This window comes from Triplophysa rosa, linkage group LG2 (genome assembly GCF_024868665.1).
Source record: "Triplophysa rosa linkage group LG2, Trosa_1v2, whole genome shotgun sequence".
Taxonomy (NCBI): domain Eukaryota; kingdom Metazoa; phylum Chordata; class Actinopteri; order Cypriniformes; family Nemacheilidae; genus Triplophysa; species Triplophysa rosa.
This window is the reverse complement of record NC_079891.1, coordinates 8518236-8545246: the sequence shown is the minus strand read 5'-3', so window position 1 is coordinate 8545246 and position 27011 is coordinate 8518236. Positions and strand designations below refer to the sequence as shown.

Sequence of the window (27011 nt, the reverse complement as noted above, 5' to 3'; positions counted from 1 at the left end):
TTTTGAGGGGTCATTGGGCTGGCAATACTTCTAGGAGGACCTGGCAACCCTTCTTATCAGACTGCCCTTGGTCCTACCAGCTGGTGATCCAGCTGATTAACCATCTAGACTAGACTAGGACTACTTACAAAAACTGACCATCTTGAAAAACCTACTGAAGAAACGTCTTGGTTACGGATGTAACCCTTCCCTGATGGAGGGAATGAGACGTTGTGTCGAGCCGACAGATGGGGGTTCGCTCTTGAGAACCTATCAACTTCTGACTAGTTTAGAAAAGGCCAATGAAATTGGCGAATGAAATTTGCATGCCAGACTCTGCCCCCGGATATCCAGGTATGAAAGGGAGACGGCGTGCTGCATTCATTCACCTTTTGGTCTGAGGAGCCTGAGCATCCCTCGACCGCTGCGGCGGGCGGCCAGCGTTGTGGCAAGAATGACACAACATCTCGTTCCCTCCATCAGGGAACTGAGGTTACATCCGTAACCAAGACGTTCCCTTTCTGTCGGTCTCTCGACATTGTGTCGAGCCGACAGATGGGGTTCCTATGGAAAATGCCACAGCGCTGTGCCACGTCACAATCTCTAGCGGAGCGACGCTGACTGGCCTGGGCGAGTCAGACGTGAGCGCTAGTGCGAAATTGTAACCGTCCAGTGGAGAGGTAGGGGGTCCCAGAGCTTTTGAAGAAAAGGTCCTTTATTCTCTAACAGCGAGAAGCCGCCCGGCACCGTAAGGGCCACTGAGTAAGCATTATTCCCCCCTGGGGGAAAAACGCTACAGAGACCACTACCTACCATAGGGAGGAATTAGTGGAGACACCACATGGTCTCACCATCAGGGGCGAACTCATGGGAAAACGTACGGACTGAAGCAGTTAACCGCAAGGTGGAGGTCCACATAGGGAGGTCATGGGTTGCCGAGGTGGGAACCTTTCATGAGGATACATCAGACGGAACCGCCCACGTCTGGAGCACTAGGTCCGGTTAGAGCTATGTGGTAGATAACTCAACTGTTCCCCGGCCTAAGGGGGCAGGGCTAATCTGCCCAGCCTGCCCCCAGGAAGGTGCTTAGTGATGGATGGAATGCCTGTTCTTTACCCAGTGGGGAAAGAAGGGAGGCGTAAATAGCCGCTGATCCCCCTAGAGGAAGTGGGAAGGGCTTTCGCAGGCGTACGCCCTACCGGCCGCCGGTCCTACATGTTGCCCTGCAGGACGCGGGCTGACACCGGTTCCACGCGTAGGTATTAGAACCTCGCGAAGGTGTTGGGCTTAGCCCAACCCGCAGCTCTGCAGATGTCTGCCAGAGAGGCGCCCTGAGCCAGTTCCTAATGGGCAGGGGCGATCTTGAGATCGGTATGCCGTAGTGACGGCATCCATGATCCAGTGCGCCAGCCTCTGTTTGGAGACAGCCCTCCCCTTCTGCTGACTTCCAAAACAGACAAAGAGCTGCTCAGAGCTTCTGAAGCTGGCCTGGGCGGTCCAAGTAGAGGTGCAGTGCGCGTACTGGAAACAACACGGATGGGGTTGGGTCTTCCTCCCCGGTGGGGAGCGCCTGCAGGTTCACCACCTAGTCTCTAGGGGGAGTGGTGGGAACTTTGGGCACGTAGCCGGGCCGGGGTCTCGTGATAAAGTGAGAATCACCGGGCCCGAGTTCTAGGCAATCTGTGGACACGGAGGGTGCTTGTAGTTCCCCTACCCTCTTGGAGGTGAGCGCCATCAGAGAGCCATCTTTATCGTGAGGTGAAAAAGAGCGGCAGCTCCGAGGGGCTCGAAGGGGGGGGGGGCTCTTGAGGCCTGCTACCTAGGTCACAAGAGGGTACTGAGCGCAGATGAGGCGGTAGCCTCCTCGCGCCCCTTAGGAACGTAATGACCAGGTCGTGCTGTCCCAGAGGCTTCCCAGCAACTGGGTCGTGATGAGCGGCCGTAGCGGCTACATACACTCCCAGTGTGGAGGGGGGAGAGGTTACTCTCCAGTCTCTCTTGAGGAAGGGACAGCACGTTCCTGATCGAGCAACTCCGCGGGTCTTCTCTTCGAGACGATCACCAGGACGAGAAGAGGCACCACTTATGGGTGTATAGCCACCTAGTGGCCAAGGCCCTAGCCTGAGTGATGTCCCAACCACCGGGGGTGGGCCACTCAGGATTTCTTCGTCCTGACCACACATGGAAGTTCCAGGGGTCTGCCTGGGATGCCGTAACGTGCCCCTTCCCCTGGGAAAGCAGGTCCTTCACCAGGGGGATCAGCCAGGGGGGAGTTATTGTCAAGAGCCTTAGCTACGAGAACCAAGTCCGGTTGGGCCAATGGGGCGCAACTAGTACCACTTGATGCTCCTCTTCCCTGACCTTGCACAAGACCTGTGCAATGAGGCTCACTGGGGGGAAGGCGTACTTCCGCTTACCCTGCGGCCAGCTGTGCGCTAGGGTATCCTTGCCGAGAGGTCCCTCGGTCAGAGAGTACCAAAGCGGGCAATGGGAGGAGTCCGGGGAGGCAAACAGGTCCACCTGCGCCTGGCAGAACTGCTCCCATATGAGCTGGACTGCGTGGGGATGGAGTCGCCACTCGCCGCGAGGCGTCAACTGACGAGAGAGCGCATTGGCTGTCTGGTTCAGGTCGCCTGGGATGTGTGTGGCTCGCAGGGAGCTGATCACCTGCTGACTCCAGAGGAGGAGGCGTCGGGCGAGTCGTGTTAGCTGCCGTGAGCGAATGCCACCCTGACGATTGATATACGCCACGGCAGCTGTACTGTCCTGACCGGACCAGCACGTGCTTGCCCTGCACGAGAGGTTGCAACCTCTTCAGTGCAAGTAGCACAGCCAACAACTCTAGGCAGTTGATATGCCAGCGCAGGCGGGGGCCCCGTCCACCTCCCCGAAACTGCGTGCCCATTGCATTCGGCACCCCCAACCACAACATGCCTTGACACCTGCCCTAAAGGGACCCTGTCCGCAAGAAGGTCATTGAAGACCAGGGGGTCAGGGTGCGTTTGCATACTCCACCTGGGTGACATCGACATATCCTCTAGCTGTCTCACCCTCGAGGGAAGAGAGGGTGACAGAATTTTGTTTGACGTGAAACGTGCCTGAAAGGGGGCGTTTCTGGTCTTACTAAGTTCCTCATGCACTTCCGGAAAACACGGCACTGGGGGCGGGCGCGGCTTGGAGCCGCGCTCAAACCCGAGGTGCCATGTAGCCAGCCGCGAGCGCTGGGAGAGCGGGCACTGCAACCCAACGCTCACGGCTGCCTGGGAAAGCATGGCTGACATTTTAACATCCGCTTCTTCCTGGGTTCGACCCCCCGAGGGAGGGAGCCCGATGAATCATCGGAGTCGGATGGCAGTACGTCACCCCCCGATGCTGCAAGAGACATCTCATCATCACGCATCGTGTCCGAATACGTGGTTGAGGAACAAGACGGTGGGACCGTCTCCTGGGGAACGGTCTGATGAGCGAGACGAGGTGCGAACGGTCCGTGAGCCAGTGGCTGGTGGATTAACGCTCACAGTAACCCTCATATCACCCTCGCTGCTTGCTGTAGCAGACGGCAGGGCCGTAGTCCTGCCATCACGGAACGGGGAGCAGACGAGGTGGTGGCTGTGGCTGGACGTATCCACAACGTCTGCCCCAGCTTACTGGAAGCAGACATCGTGACCGTCCCCCTCCTCAATGAGTGTGTTGCACCTATGAGAACAGCAGGACATGCCACGCTAGAGAACAAAAGGTGAATGAATGCAGCACGCCATCTCCCTTTTATACCCAGATATCCTGGGGCGGAGTCCGGCATGCAAATTTCATTCGCCAATTTCATTGGCCTTTTCTAAACTAGTCAGAAGTTGATAGGTTCTCAAGAGCGAACCCCCATCTGTCGGCTCGACACAACATCGAGAGACCGACAGAAAGGGAACTCAGTATAAGAAACCATCAGATGTTTAATTTGAATATTTCAGCAGTGCATCCAGACCTGACCTTGAATTTACTCTACATTCCAAATGACCTGCAAGGTTTGTGATTTATGAAAGACATGCGGTTTGATGATCACACTTAAAGAGAATCTGTAAAATGTATTGGTTGACTTAATCCCACTAATGAAGGGAAAGCTCAGCCTTTTTTTATTGAATTTTGCATTGACAAATAGCATAAATTGTCCATACTTAGTGAATTAGATTATGTTTTACATAACTGTCAATGTGGTGCTGAACAAATACACCAATAAATAAGGCATTATGCCCCGTGGCATATCAGATTTCAGACTAAATATGAATGTGGTCCAGTTTGGCTGCTAAAAAATCTGGCATCTAGGTGTTTATGGGATTTTCAGACTAAATAAACTGGATTTCATGAATCTTTTTCACAGCATGCATATATGTTTATGTTAAAAAACATTCTTACTATTTAAGGGAAATTCTATGAAACTGCTTTTTCGTATTGCTGTTGTCTAGTACTGTAGATACAATGTTGGTAATTTGGGTGGAAAAAACAGAGGGCATTGTCTCAATTTTGCAGGCCAGAATTCTACTATCCTCATCTCTTAGGATCTGATTAGAAATCATTTATGGAGTTCTGCATGAGAGAGCATGTACAAGCTTTACACTGGAAGGACAGGAATACGGTTCATAAGCAAAGGTCAGTGTATGAACAGAGGGTCTGAAGGTTAAATGTGAAGGGTCAGACCCCTCCTGCTCTCCAAATGCCCACTGCTGCTGTGATGACAATGATGTTATCACTGTATACCAGACACAAAGGATTAAAATCCAGTGATCCATATCAAAAAGTGTGCACAAAATAATATGCATACAGAACGGCAACTAATAGCTGATAACTGATAACTGATCTAGGTTTTCACATTTATATCTGTAACAGCAGATATAAAATGGAATCAGTCTAGCTAATAAATAAAGCTTAATCTTACTTTGCTAAAAGATCAATTATACTTCCAAAAAGCTTTGTATAGAGGTAGCATAGTTGACAAAGCGGCGACAGAAATACATTCTGTACTAGTGGTATATTCTATACCCCAAGATTAAATTGATTATTAAACAAACTAAATTATGCTTATTTTAAAAATTAAAAATGTGTTAAGTTGATAGAATACACTGTTTGTACAGTTTAAAATCTTTATGTCTATGAAAAGTCACCATTAAACATGGAAACTCAAGCAAAGAATAATGCACAACGTGGTTTGTGCTTGTATGGATCGATATTGTTTTTACTTATTTAAGAGGTACTGTATTTTTAAAATAGTTTAGAATATTTTAAGTGAGACAACTAAAAAGATTGACTTTCATGGAAGTAAAGATGTGCTGAAGGTTCTACTTTCCATGCTATTACGAATTTAATAGTGGTAATAACACAGTAATACAGTAACAACAAATAGCAGTGTGTATTTTTTTGTGTATTTTTTTTAAATACTCCAGTAAAAAAGTTGGTTTAACATGTCACCATTTCACAAAAACCTCCCTTCAAAAGCTCGGCAGACATTTAAATCAGTATTTTATCATGTAAAGTGTGTGTTTGGCAGAAGGCTTTAAAAATCATTTTAGAAGACAACACCATAGTAATTTACAGGAATACGAATGTAACAGAGAAGCCTTCTTCAAAAACAACATCTAATGATGGCAGATGCTGTGGTCTACACTGTGGACCAAAGCCTTCCATTAGTGAGAAGGTGAATAAGTGAATAAATTACATTTGGCCTGATACACAGACTCCCACAGGAAACATACTGTAAAACCAATGCTGAGCTGAATTTGATTTTTGGCATGATGTGTTGCATGTGTGGGCTGCATTTGCTGTATTTACTTGTTTGGATCTTAAATGACAGTTCATTTTCAAATGTGTCACAATAAACAAAAGAGTCTGTTCACAGACACGGATATAGACAAATTTGCATGTGTGGGGTTGTGGTTTGTGTTTGGAATTTATGTTAGGAATGGCATACTACCACAGTACTCACGCTATTTTTGTAGTACCTACCTGGAAATTGTTACCTTCCCTTTCCAGTGAAAAGACGCAATATCAACTATAACTTTTATCTTATTCTTATTTAAGATAATTGACTGAAGCAACCAAAATGAAACATTTTTAATACAAAAATGGATTAAAATGCAAAATAACTATCGTTTCAAGATATAATACCTAGGAGCCCTTCACTACGTACTACTGCATAAAATGTTTATCGTTGCTTATATGCCGTTATATGAAGTTTCAGACATCATTTTAAGCAGCATACAGTTTGCTGTAAGCAGAATGCAAGTATCCATTGAGAACATACAATGTACTATCAAAGTGTATGTACTCTCCTCACATACCTGTTTACCGTCCAGCGTGTAAATCCTCTTCACCGCTCCGCTTTCTAGTTTGATGGCCTCTGTGATGTCAGTGAGCACCTGCTCGAAGGAGTGTGCGGTCTTCTTGTTGAGCAGAATGCGGACGGCCTTGCGTGGCTTCACCCCGCTCCTCATCACCGTCACCAACTTGGGTCGCACAAAATCCTTGCCCTCCCTGGCCTCACTGGCTGCGCGGTTGGCCATCATATTCTTCTGGCTGGCAGATGCTTTCACGTTGACCGACCAGTTGGGGTTCACATTTCTGGTGTAGTCGACTTTTTTGTAGTAGTTCTCAGAGGCACACACATAGCTCTCACCTGGAGGGGTGAAACAGCACAGGAAGAGAAACAAAATGACTCAAGGTTTCTTTGCCAGAAGATGTTGCTGTGCATCTTCCAGGAATTCCGAGTACTCTTCACATATTTCAGTGTGAAGACACTATTCGCATCAAAATTGCCAAATGCAAAACACAAGCCCACAAAACAGAATAATTTAGTATATGGATTAGGATGCACTTCTGTTTTTGTCTTATCATTCTAGTCATCATTCCGTAGCACACCTTATCCCTATCTTGACTCCTTCATCCATCACATGGAGTCTCTTTGCTGCAGATTCTCAACATGCTGGAGGATTTTACTAAATGCTATCAATCATGTTCAGGGCTTGCTTGCAATGGATGAAAAAGGCATTTATCTTTAGGTTGGGTAGGGGCCAAAAGCTGACACACATGCACAGACTCCCACACATACATTAGCAGTCAGGAAGGACATCCATCACTTGAGGGCAGTGACTACAACATTTGGAAGGAGATAATGAAGACTGGGATCCCATAAATAAAACATATTGGTTGCAGTTGGGCTGTATTGCTTCCTCGTAACATATGCACCACACCCACGCTAGGTGCATATATATTGTACATACATTTTGAACCCATTCACATGTACAGTCCACTGGATACATCTCTAAAGAGTGGAACAGAGGAAGTACAGTCAGCCTAATGTAAGCTCCTGTAAACATAAATTATCAGCTGGAAGGCAAATTAATAATCAAAACATTACATCTGCATAATCTTATTTTTGGCCATTCGGGAGCTTTTCTCAGCAAATACCTTTTATAATTATGGACTACTATGGAATACCCTTCCACCTAACATCAGATCTGCACCCTCAGTTGATGTTTTTAAATCACGCGTGAAAACATACTTGTTTTCTAAGGCTTTTAATTGTTGACTTTTGGAAGATGAAATTGTTTTAATTGTTTTTCTGTTATGTTGATCTTGTTATTTTCTCATTTTTGTTGTGGCTGTACAGTCCTTTGGTCTACTTTGTAGTGGAAAGGGCTCTATAAATAAAGTAGACTTGAGACTATAATTCATATGTGTGTGTGTGTATTCATACTGTACAAGAAGCATATCCCCTAACATATATCCACACACCAGCAGAACAAACAGAATGGTTCAGTTCCAGACACACATACACACACAAACACACACACACACACACACACACACACACACGCACACATGCACACACTTAGCAGTTAAATGAGTGTGCAACAGATTTTGAACATATTCCTCAGGGCTGCATTAACTCCTGTATGATTCATCTCTCACATTCAGCTTCTTGATTCATCTCTTAACTCCAGCGTTTACTGATCACACAGATTTGCTCTGTTATAAATCATGTCTTATACATGAGATCTATTCTTTTAGGAAAACACTGTCTGTTTGCAATTAAAATAGTGGAATGAAATACACAGCTATGAAAGCTTTCTCAATAGATTTTTTCGTAATACACAGATTATCTATCTTTATACCATATATGTATATATTTTTTTTTTAATTAGGCAAGCTAGACAAATAATAAAATTGACTCTACATTGTCATACAGCTACTTACCAAATAAATTAAATACACAGACATGACTGTGGACTGTGAATTGATACCTGTACATGAAACATGAAACTACCATAGCTATTCAGGAAATCCTTTGCCTCGGATGATTATAATTATATGACTATTAATTTCTTAATGGCCTATGCCGATAGGGTAAACAATATTCTGTGCATTCCTTACTAAAATACATCTTCAAATTGGTTTCCCCCAAATGATCCAGCCAAAACGTACACTTGTTCAGTACTGACTATAAATGTAAATTGATTTATATTTTATGGATTAAAGTAATTACATTGTAACACTGTATAAGTGCTAAGCCTCCTAGCCGTTGACAGGTGACTCCATTGATATAGGTGGAAAATCAGTTGAAAAACACAAAATGGTTATTAAAGAGGCTTTTCAAACTACATATGCCATTCATGCTTTGTTTACATTACCATGTAGTATTAGTAGTATATGTAAGAAGAGTTTTACACCTGCAATTTTTATGACCTACTCTAATAGAACATGTACAGTACATTTTCCAGAGTGTCTCTTCTATCATTAGTAGGTATGTATCGGATTAGAAGTTGGTTAATGAGATGATTACTGTCGGTATGGCAACCAGACAAATCTAGCAGCAGACTATGTCCAGGCCGACCAATAGCCTCTCACAGCTTAGGGCATGCAGGTGGCTCATGTTATTAACAACTAGTTTGCTATATTGTCCCAGACTAATTATTGTCATAACATGCCTATTATTGCTGTTATAACTTCATCATTATGTCTTCAAGTTATTATCAATAATAATTCAAAGGGATAGTTCACCCAAATAAAAATTATTTCACAGTTTCCTCACACTCATGTCATTCTAAACCTGTCACTGTCCTGCCTTCTTGTTCAAGATTTTCTAGTCGTGTGGCAGGATCAGGACAGAGCCCTTATGTTTAGTGTGAGAAGCCATGGGCCATTTAGTGTGACATTCCATGTGCTTTCTCGTGTCTCGTCATTGGCCCCATCCCTCTCGTTTCCCGTATTGCCTCCCTCCCGTGTCTTATGTTCCACACCTGCCCCTCGTTATCTCCCCTTGTTTGTCACCCTACATAATGCCCTCGTGTCTATTGTCTTGTGCTCGTGCATTGTATGTACTTGTATGGTTCTGCGTTTCGTCTTCGTCCTGAGTTTTGTGAGTTTTTGTGCCTAGTGTGCTTCGTGTTAGCCCCTTGCCATGTTTGTTTATTCGGTTTACCTTTTCCTGTTTTGTGACGTTGTGTAGTACCTCGTTTAGTTTACTTTTTCCCCATCGAGGGAAGTATTTGATTTCAAGTTTTGTATACCAGTTCTGTTCTCGTTTTCATACCCCCTCGTGGGTATTTTGTTTGTTATTTGTAAAATAAAGTTTTTGTTAACCCCTTCATTCCCGCTGCCTGCACTTTGGTTCTTCCACCACGAGAATCCCTGACAGAATGCACGAGCCATCTACCGAACCCAGTAGCCAGCTAGGCGTGGAGTCGGACGAGGCGTTTAGGAGCTGCCAGGCTCACGTCCTGTTCGGCTTCCGCCAGAGGGGGACACCGTGAAGGACTTCGCCATGGATTTCCTCTCCATCGTGCGCTACTCGGGGTTCACCGAGGCATAGTTGAAGGTAATCTTCAACAGCTGCCTCGATGAACCCTTCGAGCCAGCAGAGATGCGCTGGTTGAGACCCCTGGGCTTCGTGGACCAGCTCCAACTCGCGATGAATCGTGAGGAGCCCAGGGGAACGTCCATGGCGGAGTCTCTCACGGGGCTGGCGGCTATCCCCGAGGACAGTCCCTTGCAGCTCTGGGTTTTGGGTGTAGCCACGCCGTCCGCCCCACCCCCTGCAGCCCCGCCTTCAGCCAGCCTCGGTGGCAAGCGGGGGAGACGTGAGTCTTGGGGGTCCTCGTCGGAGGCCTCCAACCCCGAGCCAGCCATGCCCTTCACCTCCTTCCTACAGCCGACCACTAGACGGGTGGCTCGGCTGAAGAAGAAGAGGCAACGGAGGGGGGCGCGGGATCCGGCCCAACCTGTGTCCAGCCCGGTGCAGCCGGGATCCAGCCCGGTGCAGCCGGAGTCCAGTCTGGTGTCCAATCCGGTGCAGCCGGTGTCCAGTCCGGTGTCCAGTTCTGTGTCCAGTCCGGTGTCCAGTTCTGTGTCCAGTCCGGTGCAGCCGGTAGCCAGTCCGGTCCAGCCGGAGTCCACTCCAGTGTCCAGTCCGGAGCAGCCGGCATCCAGTCCAGCGTCCAGTCCAGTGTCCAGTCCGGCATTCAGTCCGGTGCAGCCGGAGTCTGGTGTCCAATCCGGCGTCCTGTCTGGTGTCCAGTCCGGCGTCCAGTCCGGTGTCCAGTCCGGCGTCCAGTCCGGCATTCAGTCCGGTGCAGCCGGAGTCCATTCCGGTGTCCGATCCTGCCCAGCCGGTGCAGCAGCCGCCCTTCCAGCCGCCCTTCCAGCCGCCCTTCCAGCCAGCGTCCCAGCCGGTCTTCCAGTCGGCGGTCCCCCCCAGGACTTCCTCCCCTAAGTCCCCCAGAACTCCGCGCCCTAAGGCGCAATCAGGGACTAAGACTGTTCCTTCCATGAACCCTTGTCTGTCCCCACCCCACCCCATGTTTATTATTTTTGATGTCCCACCCTAGTCCTGTTGTTGTTCTGTCATGTTTGCCCCTGATTTTGTTTTCCATGTTTTGTCTGTTCCTGTCTATGTCCCAGTCTGTCATGTCTTGTTTGTCATCCCTTGGTGAACACCTGGTGGTGTTCATTAAGGGGGGGGCTCTGTCACGGTCCTGCCTTCTTGTTCAAGATTTTCTAGTCATGTGGCAGGATCGGGACAGAGCCCTTATGTTTAGTGTGAGAAGCCATGGGGTGTTTACCTTTTTGACATTCCATGTGCTTTCTTGTGTCTCGTCATTGGCCCCGCCCCTCTCGTTTCCCGTATTGCCTCCCTGCCGTGTCTTATGTTCCACACCTGCCTCTCGTTATCCCCCCTTGTTTGTCACCCTATATAATGCCCTCGTGTCTATTGTCTTGTGCTCGTGCATTGTATGTACTTGTATGGTTCTGCGTTTCATCTTCGTCCTGAGTTTTGTCAGTTTTTGTGCCTAGTGTGCTTCGTGTTATCCCCTTGCCATGTTTGTTTATTCGGTTTACCTTTTCCTGTTTTGTGACGTTGTGCCGTACCTCATTTAGTTTACTTTTTCCCCATCGAGGGAAGTATTTGATTTCAAGTTTTGTATACCAGTTCTGTTCTCGTTTTCACACCCCCTCGTGGGTATTTTGTTTGTTATTTGTAAAATAAAGTTTTTGTTAACCCCTTCATTCCCGCTGCCTGCGCTTGGGTTCTTCCACAACGAGAATCCCTGACAAAACCTGTCTGACTTTTTTCAGACGTTGGTAACCAAACAACATTAGACCTCATTGACCTATATTATGGACACAAAACCACTGAGACTTTTCTCAGAATCTCTTTTTATGTGCTCCACAGAAGAGTCTTACACCGTTTTTGACATGACAGTGAATAAATGATGACAGAATTTGTATTTTTGTGTGAACAAAATATAAGTAAATATACGATGAAATCTGAATATATACAGTTGTAAATTTGAATTTAGTTAGAAAATGTGCATTGTAAATATGAATATATAGTATAGCTGTATATAAGCATCACAGCCATGTTGATATAGACTCCAACAGCAGTCCTGCTCGTGGTCTGAATTGATCTGAATATGCAATCACAAATCTCTAGCAGTACATTTTCAGTTGTGAATCTGAACATGCAGTTATACATTTAGATATATAAGTTTTAAATCCTAAAATATATAGTTTGGCCATTCTACCAGTTCATTCACAAAGATTCTAAACATTTTTGGATACTGAAGGTTTTTGACACAAACACTCACCTTCCTCCAGCTCTTCCAGAGTGGAGATCTTTTGTGTCCCGTCAATGGTGAATAGGTATCTGACGCCTTGTGGCAGGTTGATGTGGTCAGACAGAGATCGCGTCAGGTCAGCCAGCAGTGCGTCAAATGTGCGGAAACGATCATTGGCCACTGCGTACACAATGCCTTTGAAGTACCGGTCGCCATTGCGGTAGAATCGCACCTTCTTAGCTTTCTTCTCATTGGTCAAAGCCTGAAGGGTGCGTGTCCGATAGAAACTGCAGTGTGCGCTGTGGGTAGGGCTGGGGAGGCCGTTTGCCCGTCCACCCCGTGGGGTCCGAGATGTCTTGTCCCGCTCATCAAAATGGCCGAAGTCCAGCTCCATGGCAACAGTATCAGAGGGGGCGTCCATAGTGGTTGTGAGAAGTCTTGTACTAAGGAGTTATGGATCTGTGCAGAATAAGAAACAAGACACAAATGACAGACAGAATTATTTTTGGACATTGTTCAGGAAGCTTTACAATCCACATTGCCGCTTTAAGTTCAAAACGTCACTAATGGTCATAAAAAGATGCTTCTACAAACAACCCATAGGGTTGTTTTTTCAGAGTATATACTTAAAATAGCACATCCCACACCCACACTACACAGTAGATGTACACATGCTCATACTCGGCACTGGCCTACATACAGCAGACCCACACACATTTCAATGTCACTCATGAACTATTATTAAATATTCCTTGTGGAGACACGTGTTTCACAAAAGGCGTTCAAACAAAAGGAAACTGGAAGTGTACCTATCCGGTAGTTTTTACTGTAGCAACACTTCAGATACACATAGAGGCACACAGGTTTACTAAGCATACACAATAAAGTACATGACAGCATTGATAAAACCATATTTCACGTGTAAATGTCTGAATTGTTCCTCAGTAACTAGTGTCCATGGCAACAGCTACACATGCTCATCATGCCCCATAAAAGAAGCATCCTTGAAGCATGAGAACCACTTCACAAGTTAGCAACAAATCACACACTGGCACACAATTTCTCATTATCTGATTCCCCACAGTACATAAAAATTTTATTCACCACTTGTTTCTCTAATAATTGTAATGATAGAGATAAACTAACTATATCTAGCATAAAATGGAGAAATAACCGGTTGTATTGGTTAGATTGGATTAAAAATTATTTTACATTACAGTTACAGGACCAGTGGCGTAACTTTGTTCTGAGAAGTGACACTCTTTGCCTCACAGAGTTTTAAAACATTTTAAAACAATTTAATCAACATTATTAATCTCAATTACAATATAATTTGGAAACGCAATAATGATTTTGCCATAATCATGCAGACCTATCAGGTATTTTCATTTGATTTTAATTTGAATGTATTTAAAGGTCCAGTGTGTAATTTTTTGGAGGATCTATTGACAGAAATCAAACAGCAATATAATATTCATTACTATGTCTTCAGTGGTGTATAAAGAGCTTACACAATGAAGCGTTATGTTTTTATTACCTTAGAATAGGGGTGTAACGATACAGTACTTCGTATTACGATATTTCGCGATGCAAAAATGTTACGATGCGCATCGTAGAGTGATGGGGATATTTTACGATGTTTAATTCTATTCGTTCAGCGGTCAAGACGTTACCTACTCTGCGCCAGCGCGTCACGTGTGCTTATCTCACATATGCGGTAGAGGACACAATCTGTGTCTCCAAGTGGTTTACAAAGCGTCATATTTTCCTTCACAATCGCCGTTAAAACACAGCAAACTTGAAGCGTGACTGCAGGCGAGTCACCCTGAAATGCATTACAAAGGCAGCACAAACGTTTTTAAATGCCAATGTTAATTTCTCCGCTAACGTGAGCTGAAACATAAAGTAAGCCAAAAGAAACCAGCGCTGTTCCGATCAGAGAAGCGATGAAGTGAGTCGTACTGTATATTAAAAGATTGAATGACATGCTAAAAAACAAGTATGTGATTTGCATGATTGAAGAAATGTAATAAAGTTTATGCAATATGTCTTTTTGAAAGATTTTTCTGATTTATCACTGTCTCAAGCAAAGACAGCGCAGCTTCAAAGAGACACAAGCCAATAGCGCTTGAGTGTGAGCTCTGTCAGAGCGTTTCATTTGTTGAATGTACTGAATGAATACGCCCTTCACTGAACGAACGAGTCAATTGAGTCAAAATGAGACTGAATGAACTGCTACATGTCGTTCATGGTCTAATATTCTCTGTGTTACAACAATGCATATCCAGTAGTTACTCAACTTTTCTGAAAAATAAAGGTAATGATTACCAAAGGTAATTCCAAGGTAAAGTAAATTATGTTGAAACAGTTAAATCTTTGTATATAACATTTAATTACACCAATTAAATGAGTTAATCCAGATAGATTTTAGTAGACTAATAAAATGTAGATTTCGTCGACTAAAAATAGACTAAAACTATGATAAATTAGGATGACTAAAACTAAATAGCATTTTAGTCAAAAGACTATGACTTAAACTAAATCAAAATTTGGTGTCAAAATTGACATTGATCTTAATTCTAATTTCAGTTAAGCCTTAAAATGTTTATATTCTTTATTAAGTTGTATGTGCAACAAAATAAGTTACTGAAATTGTTAATATTTTGAAAATAAATGTTATTTGAAGTTCAGTTTCATTTTTGAATTTTGTTCAAAATATCGAGATGTGCATCGTATCGTGAACACAGCATCGAGATATGTACCGAATCGTGAGCTGAGTGTATCGTTACACCCCTACCTTAGAATGAGCTATTTCTATCAACATACATACACCGCGGGTCCCCTTGCATGTAATTCGCCATGTTCTGTCAGCCGTCATAGTGTTTCGAACGGGAAGGGGAGGGGTGGAGTGAGCGGTTGGTTGCAATTCGCAACCTTGCCACTAGATTTCACTGACTGGACCTTTAATTCGTGATTAAATAAACATTACTGAAACAAATGTGTGTTTTCTCTATGTTAAAAAATTGGTGTGTCTGACACAGATTACCTGTCGGTGGGTCCCGGATTGAAACGTTTGGGAACCCCCTACTAATTAATGACAAACATGACTTACATCAATTATGCAGAGGAAACAGATGGAAAAATAAAAATTCTTATTGCCAGATAGACTACAAATATACAGTATAATGAACTTTCAAAATTTTGTTTTGAACTATACATTTCATGAAACTACAAAGTTGTGACTTTTTCCATTTTATGCCTTTACGATCTTGATATGTGATAGGGAAAAAGTTTGGCAAACAGCAGATCCGAACCCACGACAACATGAAGTAACACGCTCTTTACGCTCTACGCCACTGGAGCCGCCAGTTTGCTTGTGACATTCTGACATTTTCTCTATTCCAATCTGAAACTGGTGGGCAGAGTCAGTGAGAATAACCTCTACTTACAAGGTGGGCTATTTGCACTGTATAGACACTCTGTATTTTTCATTTCTTCCAAAAAGTGGTGGGGACATGTCCCACCTGTCCCATCCGCAAATTACGCCTATGTACAGGACATATGTTATTGTGTAGAATATCAAAAAATAGAAATGCAAAAACAATTATTGTTTACTAAATGTTAACCCAATACCCCCATCCTAAAGTCTGTGGGTTTGACCACAGAGTCCTACAGTTTAAAAATAGCAGACAAATAACACCAGATGATTTGGTTACCTTTTTCCTGTCAGCTAGGTCGTGGCATATCCACAGGATATCCAAAGAATATCACTGTAAAAAATGATTCGTGGCCCTAGTAAATATGGCTCAATTATATAGGCTGATTTTCCTCAAAAAAATAAGTTTTGCAAATTACTTAATTTCTTGCTATAAATGTTACAAAATTTATTGAGATTGCAGTTTGCTTAAAATAATGAGTAAACACAGCAAGTAATTTTTAGTAAAGTCGCATGAATCTGGTTATTAGTCAATTTGACAAAACATTTTAAGATTTGGTTAGATCATGTGACACAGCAGCGGCCATTTTTGTGAAAACCATCTCCTCAGACGATAAAGGTGAGTAAACTTAACTTGTTTTATACTAAAATGTTTTATAAAATAAATCCCACCAATAGTGTGAAGATACGTGTTTCTTAGTGTTTTCATTTTAAATGAGTTTAATTGTGGTGCTGCACGTTTCTTAGTGTTTTAAATAAGCTCCTAGATGTACAGAAACATGCGTGCACAGCGCTTCAACTTTTGTGAGAAGAAAGTTTATTTAAGTTGCTTAAATGAGATTTATGGTAAACAATCACGATTGCTGATTTTTAGTTTCAATTTGACACAAAGCGCCACATTAACAGACAAAATTTTTAAGTGAGTTAAAAAGAGCGAGAAGCCGTCATTGCTTTATTTCAAACCTTTCATCTGTTTGTCTATACCGCGTGCAAGCGTTGCAATGCAACGCGACAAACGCCTTGTTGTTAATGGTTTCTGTTATCTTTTGTCATGTATGTCGTATCTTGAGGTGCGGACAGGGTGTGACCGTTTACCGTGAGCTAGAAGTGCGAGGCGGAGGCTGGAACAGCGGGCTCAAATCTCTGTGCATTGTGTTGGTTAGAAACTTCCTTAAAACGGCACACTGTCACTTTGCAGACACGATAGAGGAGAATTGTGTCGGCTAAGACTAGTGATTAATTTATCTTTTATTGTAGTACTTATATAATTGTTTGTGTGTGTCATAAACGCATATTTTGCATACTGAGCAGTGTAAGTGAACAAAACACAGTAGTGTTAAGTACAATCAACTTTGTTAATGTGACATTACATTATGGCGATGTTGTGAAGTTCTGGTAAAGTTCCATTATGTGACTTTAATATCTTTGTTTTATATTTTAGGAAAGCCAATTCCTGAATGAATGTTAAAAAATCTTGGGAGACCTAATTTTCATAGTGAGTAACTTATACAGAACTAGGTAAGAACTTATGCAGAATCCACATGATGCAGCAGACCTGTGTGTGTAACATACCAGTTCATATTGATTCTTTACATTCTTTTAATTATCAGTATGTACAGTATATGTATATATTTTATACTATTCTAAATTTATATTATACATTAATATCATATTGTTTTGTTTCAGGACAATAATGGTGAAGTTAATCAACCTTGCAGAGCACACAGTAATCACCAGAGGGGGGATCTCCAGATACTCCAGATTTCCATATTCAGCTCAACACCACACATAACATGCAAGCATACAAGACCACACACAAACATTATATAAATAACATAACCCTATACACGGTTATCAAACGCACATACACACTCATGCATACAACACCACAAATATTAAAAACCATTAAAAACCACTAGCCATGTTGATGGTTACTTGTTATAATGTTTCAGAATGTCTGTTGTTTAGTATCGTTTATTTGTTTTTGTTGTACAATGAAATGTACATTTCTGAACTGCTGTATGTTTCATGTTTAAATTATTCAGTGAAAAAATAAAGCTTTTAGCATTTCACAGCTGTCCATTGTTTCTGTATTTTAGGTGTTAAGAACATAAAAATATTAATCTAAATAAGCTTACATTTGATCATGAGGGTAAACTAGACTTTTTTGGTAGAAATAACAAAAATGTGTTAGTAAAAACAACTTAAAATTGTGAGTCACACCAACCGAAAAAATGAAGCAAAATCCCTTGCTGGGAATAGGGTTACTCAAAAATTTAAGCAATGCCTACTAAAGAATTTAAGGTAATGCTGCTTAAAATTTCATGTAGAACTGGCTTAAAAAATTGGTCGCAAAAATGATGCACTATATTTTTAAGTAACTTCAGCGTAATTATTTTTTCAGTGTATGTGATGTTTATGAATAGATATATCACTTATGAAATATTAAGAGGCTGCATAATCTGCTGCCTATAAGAGACCACTCCATTAGAAATTATACCTATGTAATGATGTATGATGCCTATATATATGTTGTACAGTATGGGTATACAGGTATTGCATATTTAAAAAGTCGGATTCAGGTCTAACTTTTTTTGTAAAATTAAGAATTATTTATCATGGCCCAGACAATAACAAAAAGAGATTAATCCTGCAGAATAAACCAGACAATACCAGATTTTTTGGTAAATGGTACTGTAGCTGGAATGGTAATTGCTCCAGGGTGGTCCCTTGCCAGTTAAATCAACAATTGTTCAATTCAATTCAATTCAATTTTATTTATATAGCGCTTTTCACAATGTGCATTGTTCCAAAGCAGCTTTACAGGAGCAAATAAGAAAAACACAGAAAGGTAAAACACAGCACAGTGCATGGTGTTTATAGACCAAGCAAGATCATTATAATAAATAATATCTAATAAATAAATAAATGCAGTCTCCCGGTGAGCAAGCCAACACTGCACTGCTCTGCTGTGGTGAGGAACCCAAACTCCAATGCTGAATAATGGAGAAAAAANTTTTGTCTACCCGTTTTAAACTGTGACTCTGATCCATTAGTATGGGTGGTAAATCAGTTGTACACAGCAAAATGTGTCTAAAAATTCCACGATACGAAGACTCTGACCAGCCAATCATCATTTTGAAGAGCTTGACTCATGCAAAACCAGTTAAAACTCAATATCTGTCCCAATGTTCCTGTTCTCCCTATGATTAAAAGAAAAGCAGTCAGGTCCTGGGCACAGCATTCTCGTGGACCAGCGCCAGACCTTCTAAAACACAGCTGCTCTTTTTAAACAGAACTCTCTCTACCCCTTCACAAAAGGAAAGAGAAAGACTAGAAAGTGAAAGAAGCAGAGTGTAATAAGAGTGTAACTGTCTCTTCAGCCGTTCAAACTGTATCTTTTCCCATCAACCGTTTTTGAAGGACAAAGTGATCAAGCAAGTGAAAGGACATAAAACTCTTAGCTAACACACACAGTCTCTCCCATACACACTGTAAAAAACTGCCAGAATTCTATAGGATAAATTTAAATATAGTAAAATGTGTTCACAATATGTTTCACAATATTCACAGCAAATATGGAAGACATTGGGATTTTGCCAGTAAATGGTATTTGAATACTTTAGAAAGCATTTGTTATACAGAGCCTAGATATAAGACCGATTTGAAGTTTGTTGTAGCATCATTGACTTATCAGGTTGTGTCTCATATTTGTGCAAACTTCACAACTGAAGCACAAATTTTGGGGACATGATTTAATGTTTTAAATCTTTTGACTATAAAAAAACGTATTACGTCATATGACTTCAAAAGACTCCAGAACAAGAATGCAAGTTGTATTTACTATCTTTGGACTAGTTTTGTTGTTTTTATCAATAGGATTAACAGTCACTAGTCACAACTTTGATCTACTTTTAATGTACAGAAAAGACTCTATATCTACTGAATTACTTATCTTTAGTTGTCTTACAACAAATGAAGAAAAATTAGAGTTAAGAAAATCATAATAGTGTGTAGACTCTTAAGCCCATTGCACATTGAGTCCGAAATTTGAGTCCGAAATTTCCCCACGTTAAAAAATAAATACGACCTCACGTTGTTGTCAACCACATTTACACACTGCCAACGATATTTTCGTCCGTCATAAAAAATTCGGACCGGGTTCGATTTTCTGCGTTTTCGCATCCGTAGCAAGCATTTTGAGTGGCCTTTTATAACAATTCAGAGACACCGTACAAACGAGAGCCAAATACAAAAAAACGCATACGAAAATTTCGGACTGTATGTGCAAAGACTTTTATGCTGTGTTCACCCCAAACAGGATTGCGTTCCTCGCTCTTTATTATTCGTGCAGCTTTACAGGAGCAAATAAGAAAAACACAGAAAGGTAAAACACAGCACAGTGCATGGTGTTTATAGACCAAGCAAGATCATTATAATAAATAATATCTAATAAATAAATGAATAAATAAATAAATGCAGTCTCCCAGTGAGCATTTTGTCTACCCGTTTTAAACTGTGACTCTGATCCATTAGTATGGGTGGTAAATCAGTTGTACACAGCAAAATGTGTCTAAAAATTCCACGATACGAAGACTCTGACCAGCCAATCATCATTTTGAAGAGCTTGACTCATGCAAAACCAGTTAAAACTCAATATCTGTCCCAATGTTCCTGTTCTCCCTATGATTAAAAGAAAAGCAGTCAGGTCCTGGGCACAGCATTCTCGTGGACCAGCGCCAGACCTTCTAAAACACAGCTGCTCTTTTTAAACAGAACTCTCTCTACCCCTTCACAAAAGGAAAGAGAAAGACTAGAAAGTGAAAGAAGCAGAGTGTAATAAGAGTGTAACTGTCTCTTCAGCCGTTCAAACTGTATCTTTTCCCATCAACCGTTTTTGAAGGACAAAGTGATCAAGCAAGTGAAAGGACATAAAACTCTTAGCTAACACACACAGTCTCTCCCATACACACTGTAAAAAACTGCCAGAATTCTATAGGATAAATTTAAATATAGTAAAATGTGTTCACAATATGTTTCACAATATTCACAGCAAATATGGAAGTCATTGGGATTTTGCCAGTAAATGGTATTTGAATACTTTAGAAAGCATTTGTTATACAGAGCCTAGATATAAGACCGATTTGAAGTTTGTTGTAGCATCATTGACTTATCAGGTTGTGTCTCATATTTGTGCAAACTTCACAACTGAAGCACAAATTTTGGGGACATGATTTAATGTTTTAAATCTTTTGACTATAAAAAAACGTATTACGTCATATGACTTCAAAAGACTCCAGAACAAGAATGCAAGTTGTATTTACTATCTTTGGACTAGTTTTGTTGTTTTTATCAATAGGATTAACAGTCACTAGTCACAACTTTGATCTACTTTTAATGTACAGAAAAGACTCTATATCTACTGAATTACTTATCTTTAGTTGTCTTACAACACATGAAGAAAAATTAGGGTTAAGAAAATCATAATAGTGTGTAGACTCTTAAGCCCATTGCACATTGAGTCCGAAATTTGTGTCCGAAATTTCCCCACGTTAAAAAATAAATACGACCTCTCGTTGTTGTCAACCACATTTACACACTGCCTTCGATATTTTCGTCCGTCATAAAAAATTCGGACCGGGTTCGATTTTCTGCGTTTTCGCATCCGTAGCAAGCATTTTGAGTGGCCTTTTATAACAATTCAGAGACACCGTACAAACGAGAGCCAAATACAAAAAAACGCATACGAAAATTTCGGACTGTATGTGCAAAGACTTTTATGCTGTGTTCACCCCAAACAGGATTGCGTTCCTCGCTCTTTATTATTCGTGGGAATAGTTATTTTCGCGCGAGTAATGTGAAAAACATTGCATGTCTGGACATGTCAAACAGTGGGTGTCAATGAGCTCTTCGCGCAAATTTCTCTCTCGAGTTCAAAATTTCCTGCTCAAATGACATGCGAATGCGCATCAAAAGCGCCGCCCGATTCGCGTCATTCGATCGCCTGGCACAAATCGCTTAATTCACGTTTGGTGTGAACTCAGAATTAGGCTGATTGCTACAGAAATTTTACCATGGGTTAGATTTAATGTATTATTTATAAGTAAGCAGTAAGGCACGAGAAGCAGTGCTTTATTTCGTATCGTGCCCAAGTACCTTATTGCTTTTATAAAACAGTTACCACGCAATACAAATATTATAGCCTAAAAATATGTATCAATGTTAATGATGTAAAATCACATAAAGCCTTCCTTCCGCAGCAAAAAAATAGTCCCTGATCAACTGTGAACAGCAACAAAATGTTTTTCAAAATGTTCAAAATGTTGAATTGTTAGGTGCAGCGTATAATAGTGAATAAAGCACATCTGTTGCCACGTAATAATCATTTTACGTGTAAAATAGAACTTATAGAATTATAGAACTTATAACAAATACTGAGACGTTTCTATAAAAACAGTGAGTGTCCGTGTTTGCATGTGTGTGTGTTTTTGAGACCAATCTATGCCCCATTCCACTTCATAAACCGTGGTCATCTGGCATCTCTTTGTCACTAAGGCCTCCCACCCCCGACAAGACTTTTACAAGTCACACATGCCCCTCCCACCCACCTTCTGCTGCCCTAGAATTAGTCAATATTCTCATTCTGTTACCCCATTCCCCATCTGAGCACACATTCCCTCATAATACTCCCCCATAACCCCCTAAACTAACACTGGATCTATAAAATACTGCTCACACAGTTCTGCCTCATATGACACACGGTTCTATTCAAAGCCAATATCCAGTCATCAATGTCCTGATATGTTTTAAACTTTTTTTGTCTCTGGAACGCTCTGATAGTCGATAGCACTTGTCCCTAGTCCCTGTCTAGTAAATAGCATGCCATGTCCTGGATTTGGGTGATTAAAGGTTCTGTTTTTTTTGTTTTATTCTGCCTGGAAAGGGACAGTCATTTAACAATACAACCCCCTGTGATGAGAGATACTGACAGTTTAACTCAACACTAGCCATGTCTTTGTGTGTGTGCATAGGTGTCTTCTGCTTATCATTGTGGTGTTCTAATGCAAGCACCACTATAAATTTCAGACCATAAGTGAAACTTAGTCACAAAACTCATTCAGTATTATTTCTTGATTCACTGATAGTGTGGCTTTTTAATAGTGTGTTTTTTATTTTCTAAAGCATCTCAAAACTGAGAGACAGTCACTTGTCCAACAATCATTGCATTATTAAGTGTTGATTGAAATCTGAGATGTTGAAAATGCCAAATATGCACAAACTGCCCAAGGCTAAGAAAGTAACAGTAGAGTTACTGACAGTTAATGACAGAGCACTTTTGCGGTATGTTTACATTTAGTGATTAACCTACTTCATTTTCCACAGCAATTTTTTTATTTGTGACCTCGATCACAAATCAAAGTAGTTGTAAACTACTTGCATACAAATACTCTTAGTAAGCAAACACACATTTCCAAGACATCTGTGAAGGGGTGCATCATAAAAGTATTGAGATCTATTTTAAGCACCACATTTGTGCATGAACATCTGATAAACTCTTACTGGCATTTGTTGCTGTTTGCTGGTATTCATTTTGGCTGTTTGAGTTTATATCAAAATCTCTCACGGTTGTAGACGTTGGTGCAATCTTTTCCAACACCGCAGAGAACACACATGAAATAAAACTAGATATATAAAATAGGGCTGTCAAATGAATAATCATGAAATAATTGTTTGTGTTCACATAATATTTGTCTGTGTACTGTGCTTATTACTTTCATAGTTATAGACACAAACAAATACATGCATATACTTAACATACATATACTGTACTTATAAAGGTGACATATTCAAATCCTTTAGGACTGGTGAAAATTAGTTTAAGGTTTCTATATTGATTTATTTCAAGGAATCCTATTAACACTTGTCAGTGCTACTTAGCCTGAAGACACCCAATTAGCTCTTTAATCAGCACCTAAAACCTGACCTCCTCTATCTTTAGCCTGTAATGATGGGATTTCTGAGGGTTAGATTGTTACTAGTCAGCGCTTATTTGACTTCCGTCCAAAATCAACAAACGCTGCACTAAAGTCAGTGGAGGAAAAAGAGGTTTGATTTTTACACTGTCTATTAACACAATGCTACTCTCAAAAAAAGGACGATCACATGATCTTGCCTCAAAGTAAAGATGCAAAACTGATTTTTCCTTTTCTGAAAGAGGTACTTGATCTTGCAAGGATGAGTCAAAAAGCAAAAAAATGTCATCCTTTTCATTATTTGCAATGTGAAATGATTCATATGTTCATTCTTTTTAAAACAAGTATTGCACTCTTTAACAAGATTTGACAAACCATGTATTGAAGGTTGGGTTGGGAGTTTGTTCAAATGCCAAAAATGTCTGAGCAACAGTTAAAACAATAGCTTGTAGCAAGCACCATAATTTGTATATTAGATTTTAAAATGTTTTTAACATCAGCGATTTTTATTGGATAGAAGCTATTATGCGTTTGTGGTAAGCGGTTAGCACAATGATGCTGTGTGGTTGTCTTGCCAACAGGGCGATCTGTGGCTTTTAGACCTGGGCCTGTGTCCAGTGTGACTGCCAGAGGGGATCAGAGCAGCTTTTCCAATTAAGGCCTGGCTACTACTTCTCATCGTCTCACCTTAGAACACACACAATACACACGCATACAATAATTCTGAAAAAGCCGTAAACAAAGACATGGGGCACGGCAAACATATAAAGCTGTAAGAATTTAAACGTACAATCAAGCATTAAAGCACAAACCAATTTTGAAAAACGTATGTAATGTGTTGCGACAACGCCCCATTTGTGTGTGTGTGTGTGTGTGCGTGTGTGTGTGTGTGTGTGTGCGTGCGTGCGTGCGTGCGTGCGTGTGTGCGTGTGTGTGTGTGAGAGGTGACCATCCCTGTTCTGCATCACTGCTGATTTATAGGTCTGTTAATGTCTAATCCTGCGACACATGTCCCTCTGTAATAGCAAAAAAAAGAGGGATTACATCTTAATTGTAGCCAGACTGCACACCTTGAGTGCTTTTTTATTGCCATCAGTGATGCAGAGGGGAATTGGGTCTGCTCCACAGCTGACACAAAGGCTACACACACCCACCCACCCATGACGGGCAGAGATGAATCAAACATTCACACAACACAACTGAAGCCCACTGACTCAGCAAGACGTGTAGCATCATAGGCGTGTTTCTAGTTCATGACAGTTATTAGAGAAAGCACCCCTACTGCTATTAAATGCCTATACCCATATGTTGTCATCATTTACTGATGTCGTTACAAACCAGTAGGGCTTCATTTCATCCATAGAACACAAAGGAGATTTTTGCTGAATATATTGACTGCTATTTTTTCATTATAATGAAAATGCACAAGGACTGGTACTGTCAAGCTCAAATGCGACATAAAAAGTGTATTTTGCTCCGTAAATGGTGCTGTATGGCTTCATAAAATTTAGAATATAGCACATATTAGGCATATGATGTTATATCACTAAAAATGAGAAGTCTGTTATCATTTACTCACCCTCAAATTGTTCCAAAACTGTATAAAATGATTTGCTCTGTTGAACACAAAAGAAGATATGTTAAAGACTGTGGTAAACTAAACACTTCTGGGGCACCATTGACTAGCATAGTAGTTTTTCTCCTACTATGGAAGTCAATAGTGCCCCAGAACTGTTTGGTTACAAACTTTCTTCCAAATATCTTTCTCTGTGTTCAGCAGAACAACACAATTTACAAAGGTAAGGAACAACTTGAATGTGAATAAATTATGACAGAATTTTCATTTTTAAGGTCAACTCTCGCTTTAATTGTCTGGATTACTTTTTGTGGTGCTTTTTTATTGATACTTGTCATTTTTGGAACTTGACAGCACCCAGTCCCCATCCACATTTATTGTCTGGAAAACAGAAGCCTAGACATTTTCAACATGAGGGGCAGTAAAAACGCTAAAATAAAACTCTTACTTAAATTAATTTGTATTGTATTGTATTGCCATGGTGTTATACCATCCACAGTAACAATGTCAATGAACCACAATTTTTTTAAGGTGAACACCAAAAAAGTAAAGTACAGATGACAAAAAGATAAACTATTGTTGAGTTTTGGGGTGGTCGAAAATGATGATGTCGCACACCTCCCTGTGCTGCATTGTATGGAGTTCACTACCACATCACATTAAATCACACACAATGAGTGGAATGAAATCAGTCATAGTAAACAGCAAATGGTCTCCAAGTGAAAGTCTGAAAGTCCCTCTCTCCCTCATACAACAACCCATCCACCCAGAGTAAGCCTGTTCCATTGTGTCCCTTTGGCACATGCTGCACTACAGCAAATTCAGCATGGGTCTACTACTGCACACATACAGACCGCAACCCACTGAGTGTAAAGAAGTACTCAACCATTTTAGTATCTCTGTTACAGTAAAATATACTGAGATATAAGTATACTCCGATAAATAATTCTGAGCTACATAATTTGGAAAAAATGTGGATCTTAAAACTTACAGCTTACCACATGTGATTTCCTTTAGGTAGTAGAATGGCATTATTCCAATACTATACCAATAGGGCTACGATAAAGGTTACAGTTACACAAATTACAATTTGAATGAATAGACATTCTAATATGAATCCTGCAAGCATTCCTATAGGGTTTTTAATATGGTAAATTGTTTCTTATGAATTACTTAAGGATAAAACGTTACATCTTATTTCTTTAAAGAATAAATGAATTCAGTGACAAAATGCCTTTTTACACAAAATTATTTTTATATGTCAGAGTTGTCTTCAACCACCTACGTTTATCTACCAACATTCCCAATCTAATACTACCAAGTCAAATACTTTTATACATAACCTAACTCATTAAACGCCAGAATAATATCATCATAAACTGGAACAAATGTGTTTAGACCTTTACAACATGCTTGTCTTCTAAAATAAAAGTATACCGGTCTTTGACTTACCAGCGTAGCGCTGCTGTGTGTAGTGTGGGTGGGTGGGTGGGTGTGGATGCTGCAGGATCGAGCTGTGCTCCGTGTCTTTGTCTGCCGCTACAGCTGCTGTTCTGCCTGCGATGTTTCCCTACCGGCGTTCTGCGCGGTCCTAACGCCGCCCAATTCCACACCCACTGAGTACAGTCAACGCCTAGTGCAGGTTGCATCCAGAAAAATCTCCTTTCATGAGTTAATTTACTGGTAATGAGTCGTGAATGTACCCTATTTGAATGTACCGCAGTCAAAGACGCTATTGGCTGTGTATATGTAAAATAAGAGATGACTGCACAATGAGGTTGCTTCGGTTATTCACCTTATTTATTATGGAACCCAAAGGTACACGCTTAATGTGTGCAGTTAGAGGTTGCCGTAAAAAAGTGTCTACAAAACATTTGTTTTGAGCATAATTCTCACACCAGAGAGGAATCTGGATGTGGCGCACCTTATGATCTGCATCCATTATTTAT

The 27011-nt window shown here is 41.3% G+C and overlaps 1 protein-coding gene across 3 annotated transcripts in view; it reads right to left on the bottom strand.

The window, feature by feature from the left end:
• Positions 1-26638, bottom strand: part of LOC130565175 (neuronal migration protein doublecortin-like) — a 61004-nt gene extending 34366 nt beyond the window's left edge. For 2 of the 3 annotated variants that reach the window (XM_057351759.1, XM_057351773.1), the window contains exons 1-3: positions 26515-26638; positions 12108-12536; positions 6303-6637 (exon numbers count right to left, since the gene is read on the bottom strand). In XM_057351759.1, the coding sequence (XP_057207742.1) occupies positions 6303-6637; positions 12108-12498 (726 nt within the window). In that variant the 5' untranslated portion in view covers positions 12499-12536; positions 26515-26638. Of the gene's footprint in view, positions 1-6302; positions 6638-12107; positions 12537-25065; positions 25103-26514 lie in introns of all 3 variants that reach the window. The other variant, XM_057351766.1, reaches the window with a different exon arrangement.
• Between the last annotated feature and the right edge of the window lie 373 nt (positions 26639-27011).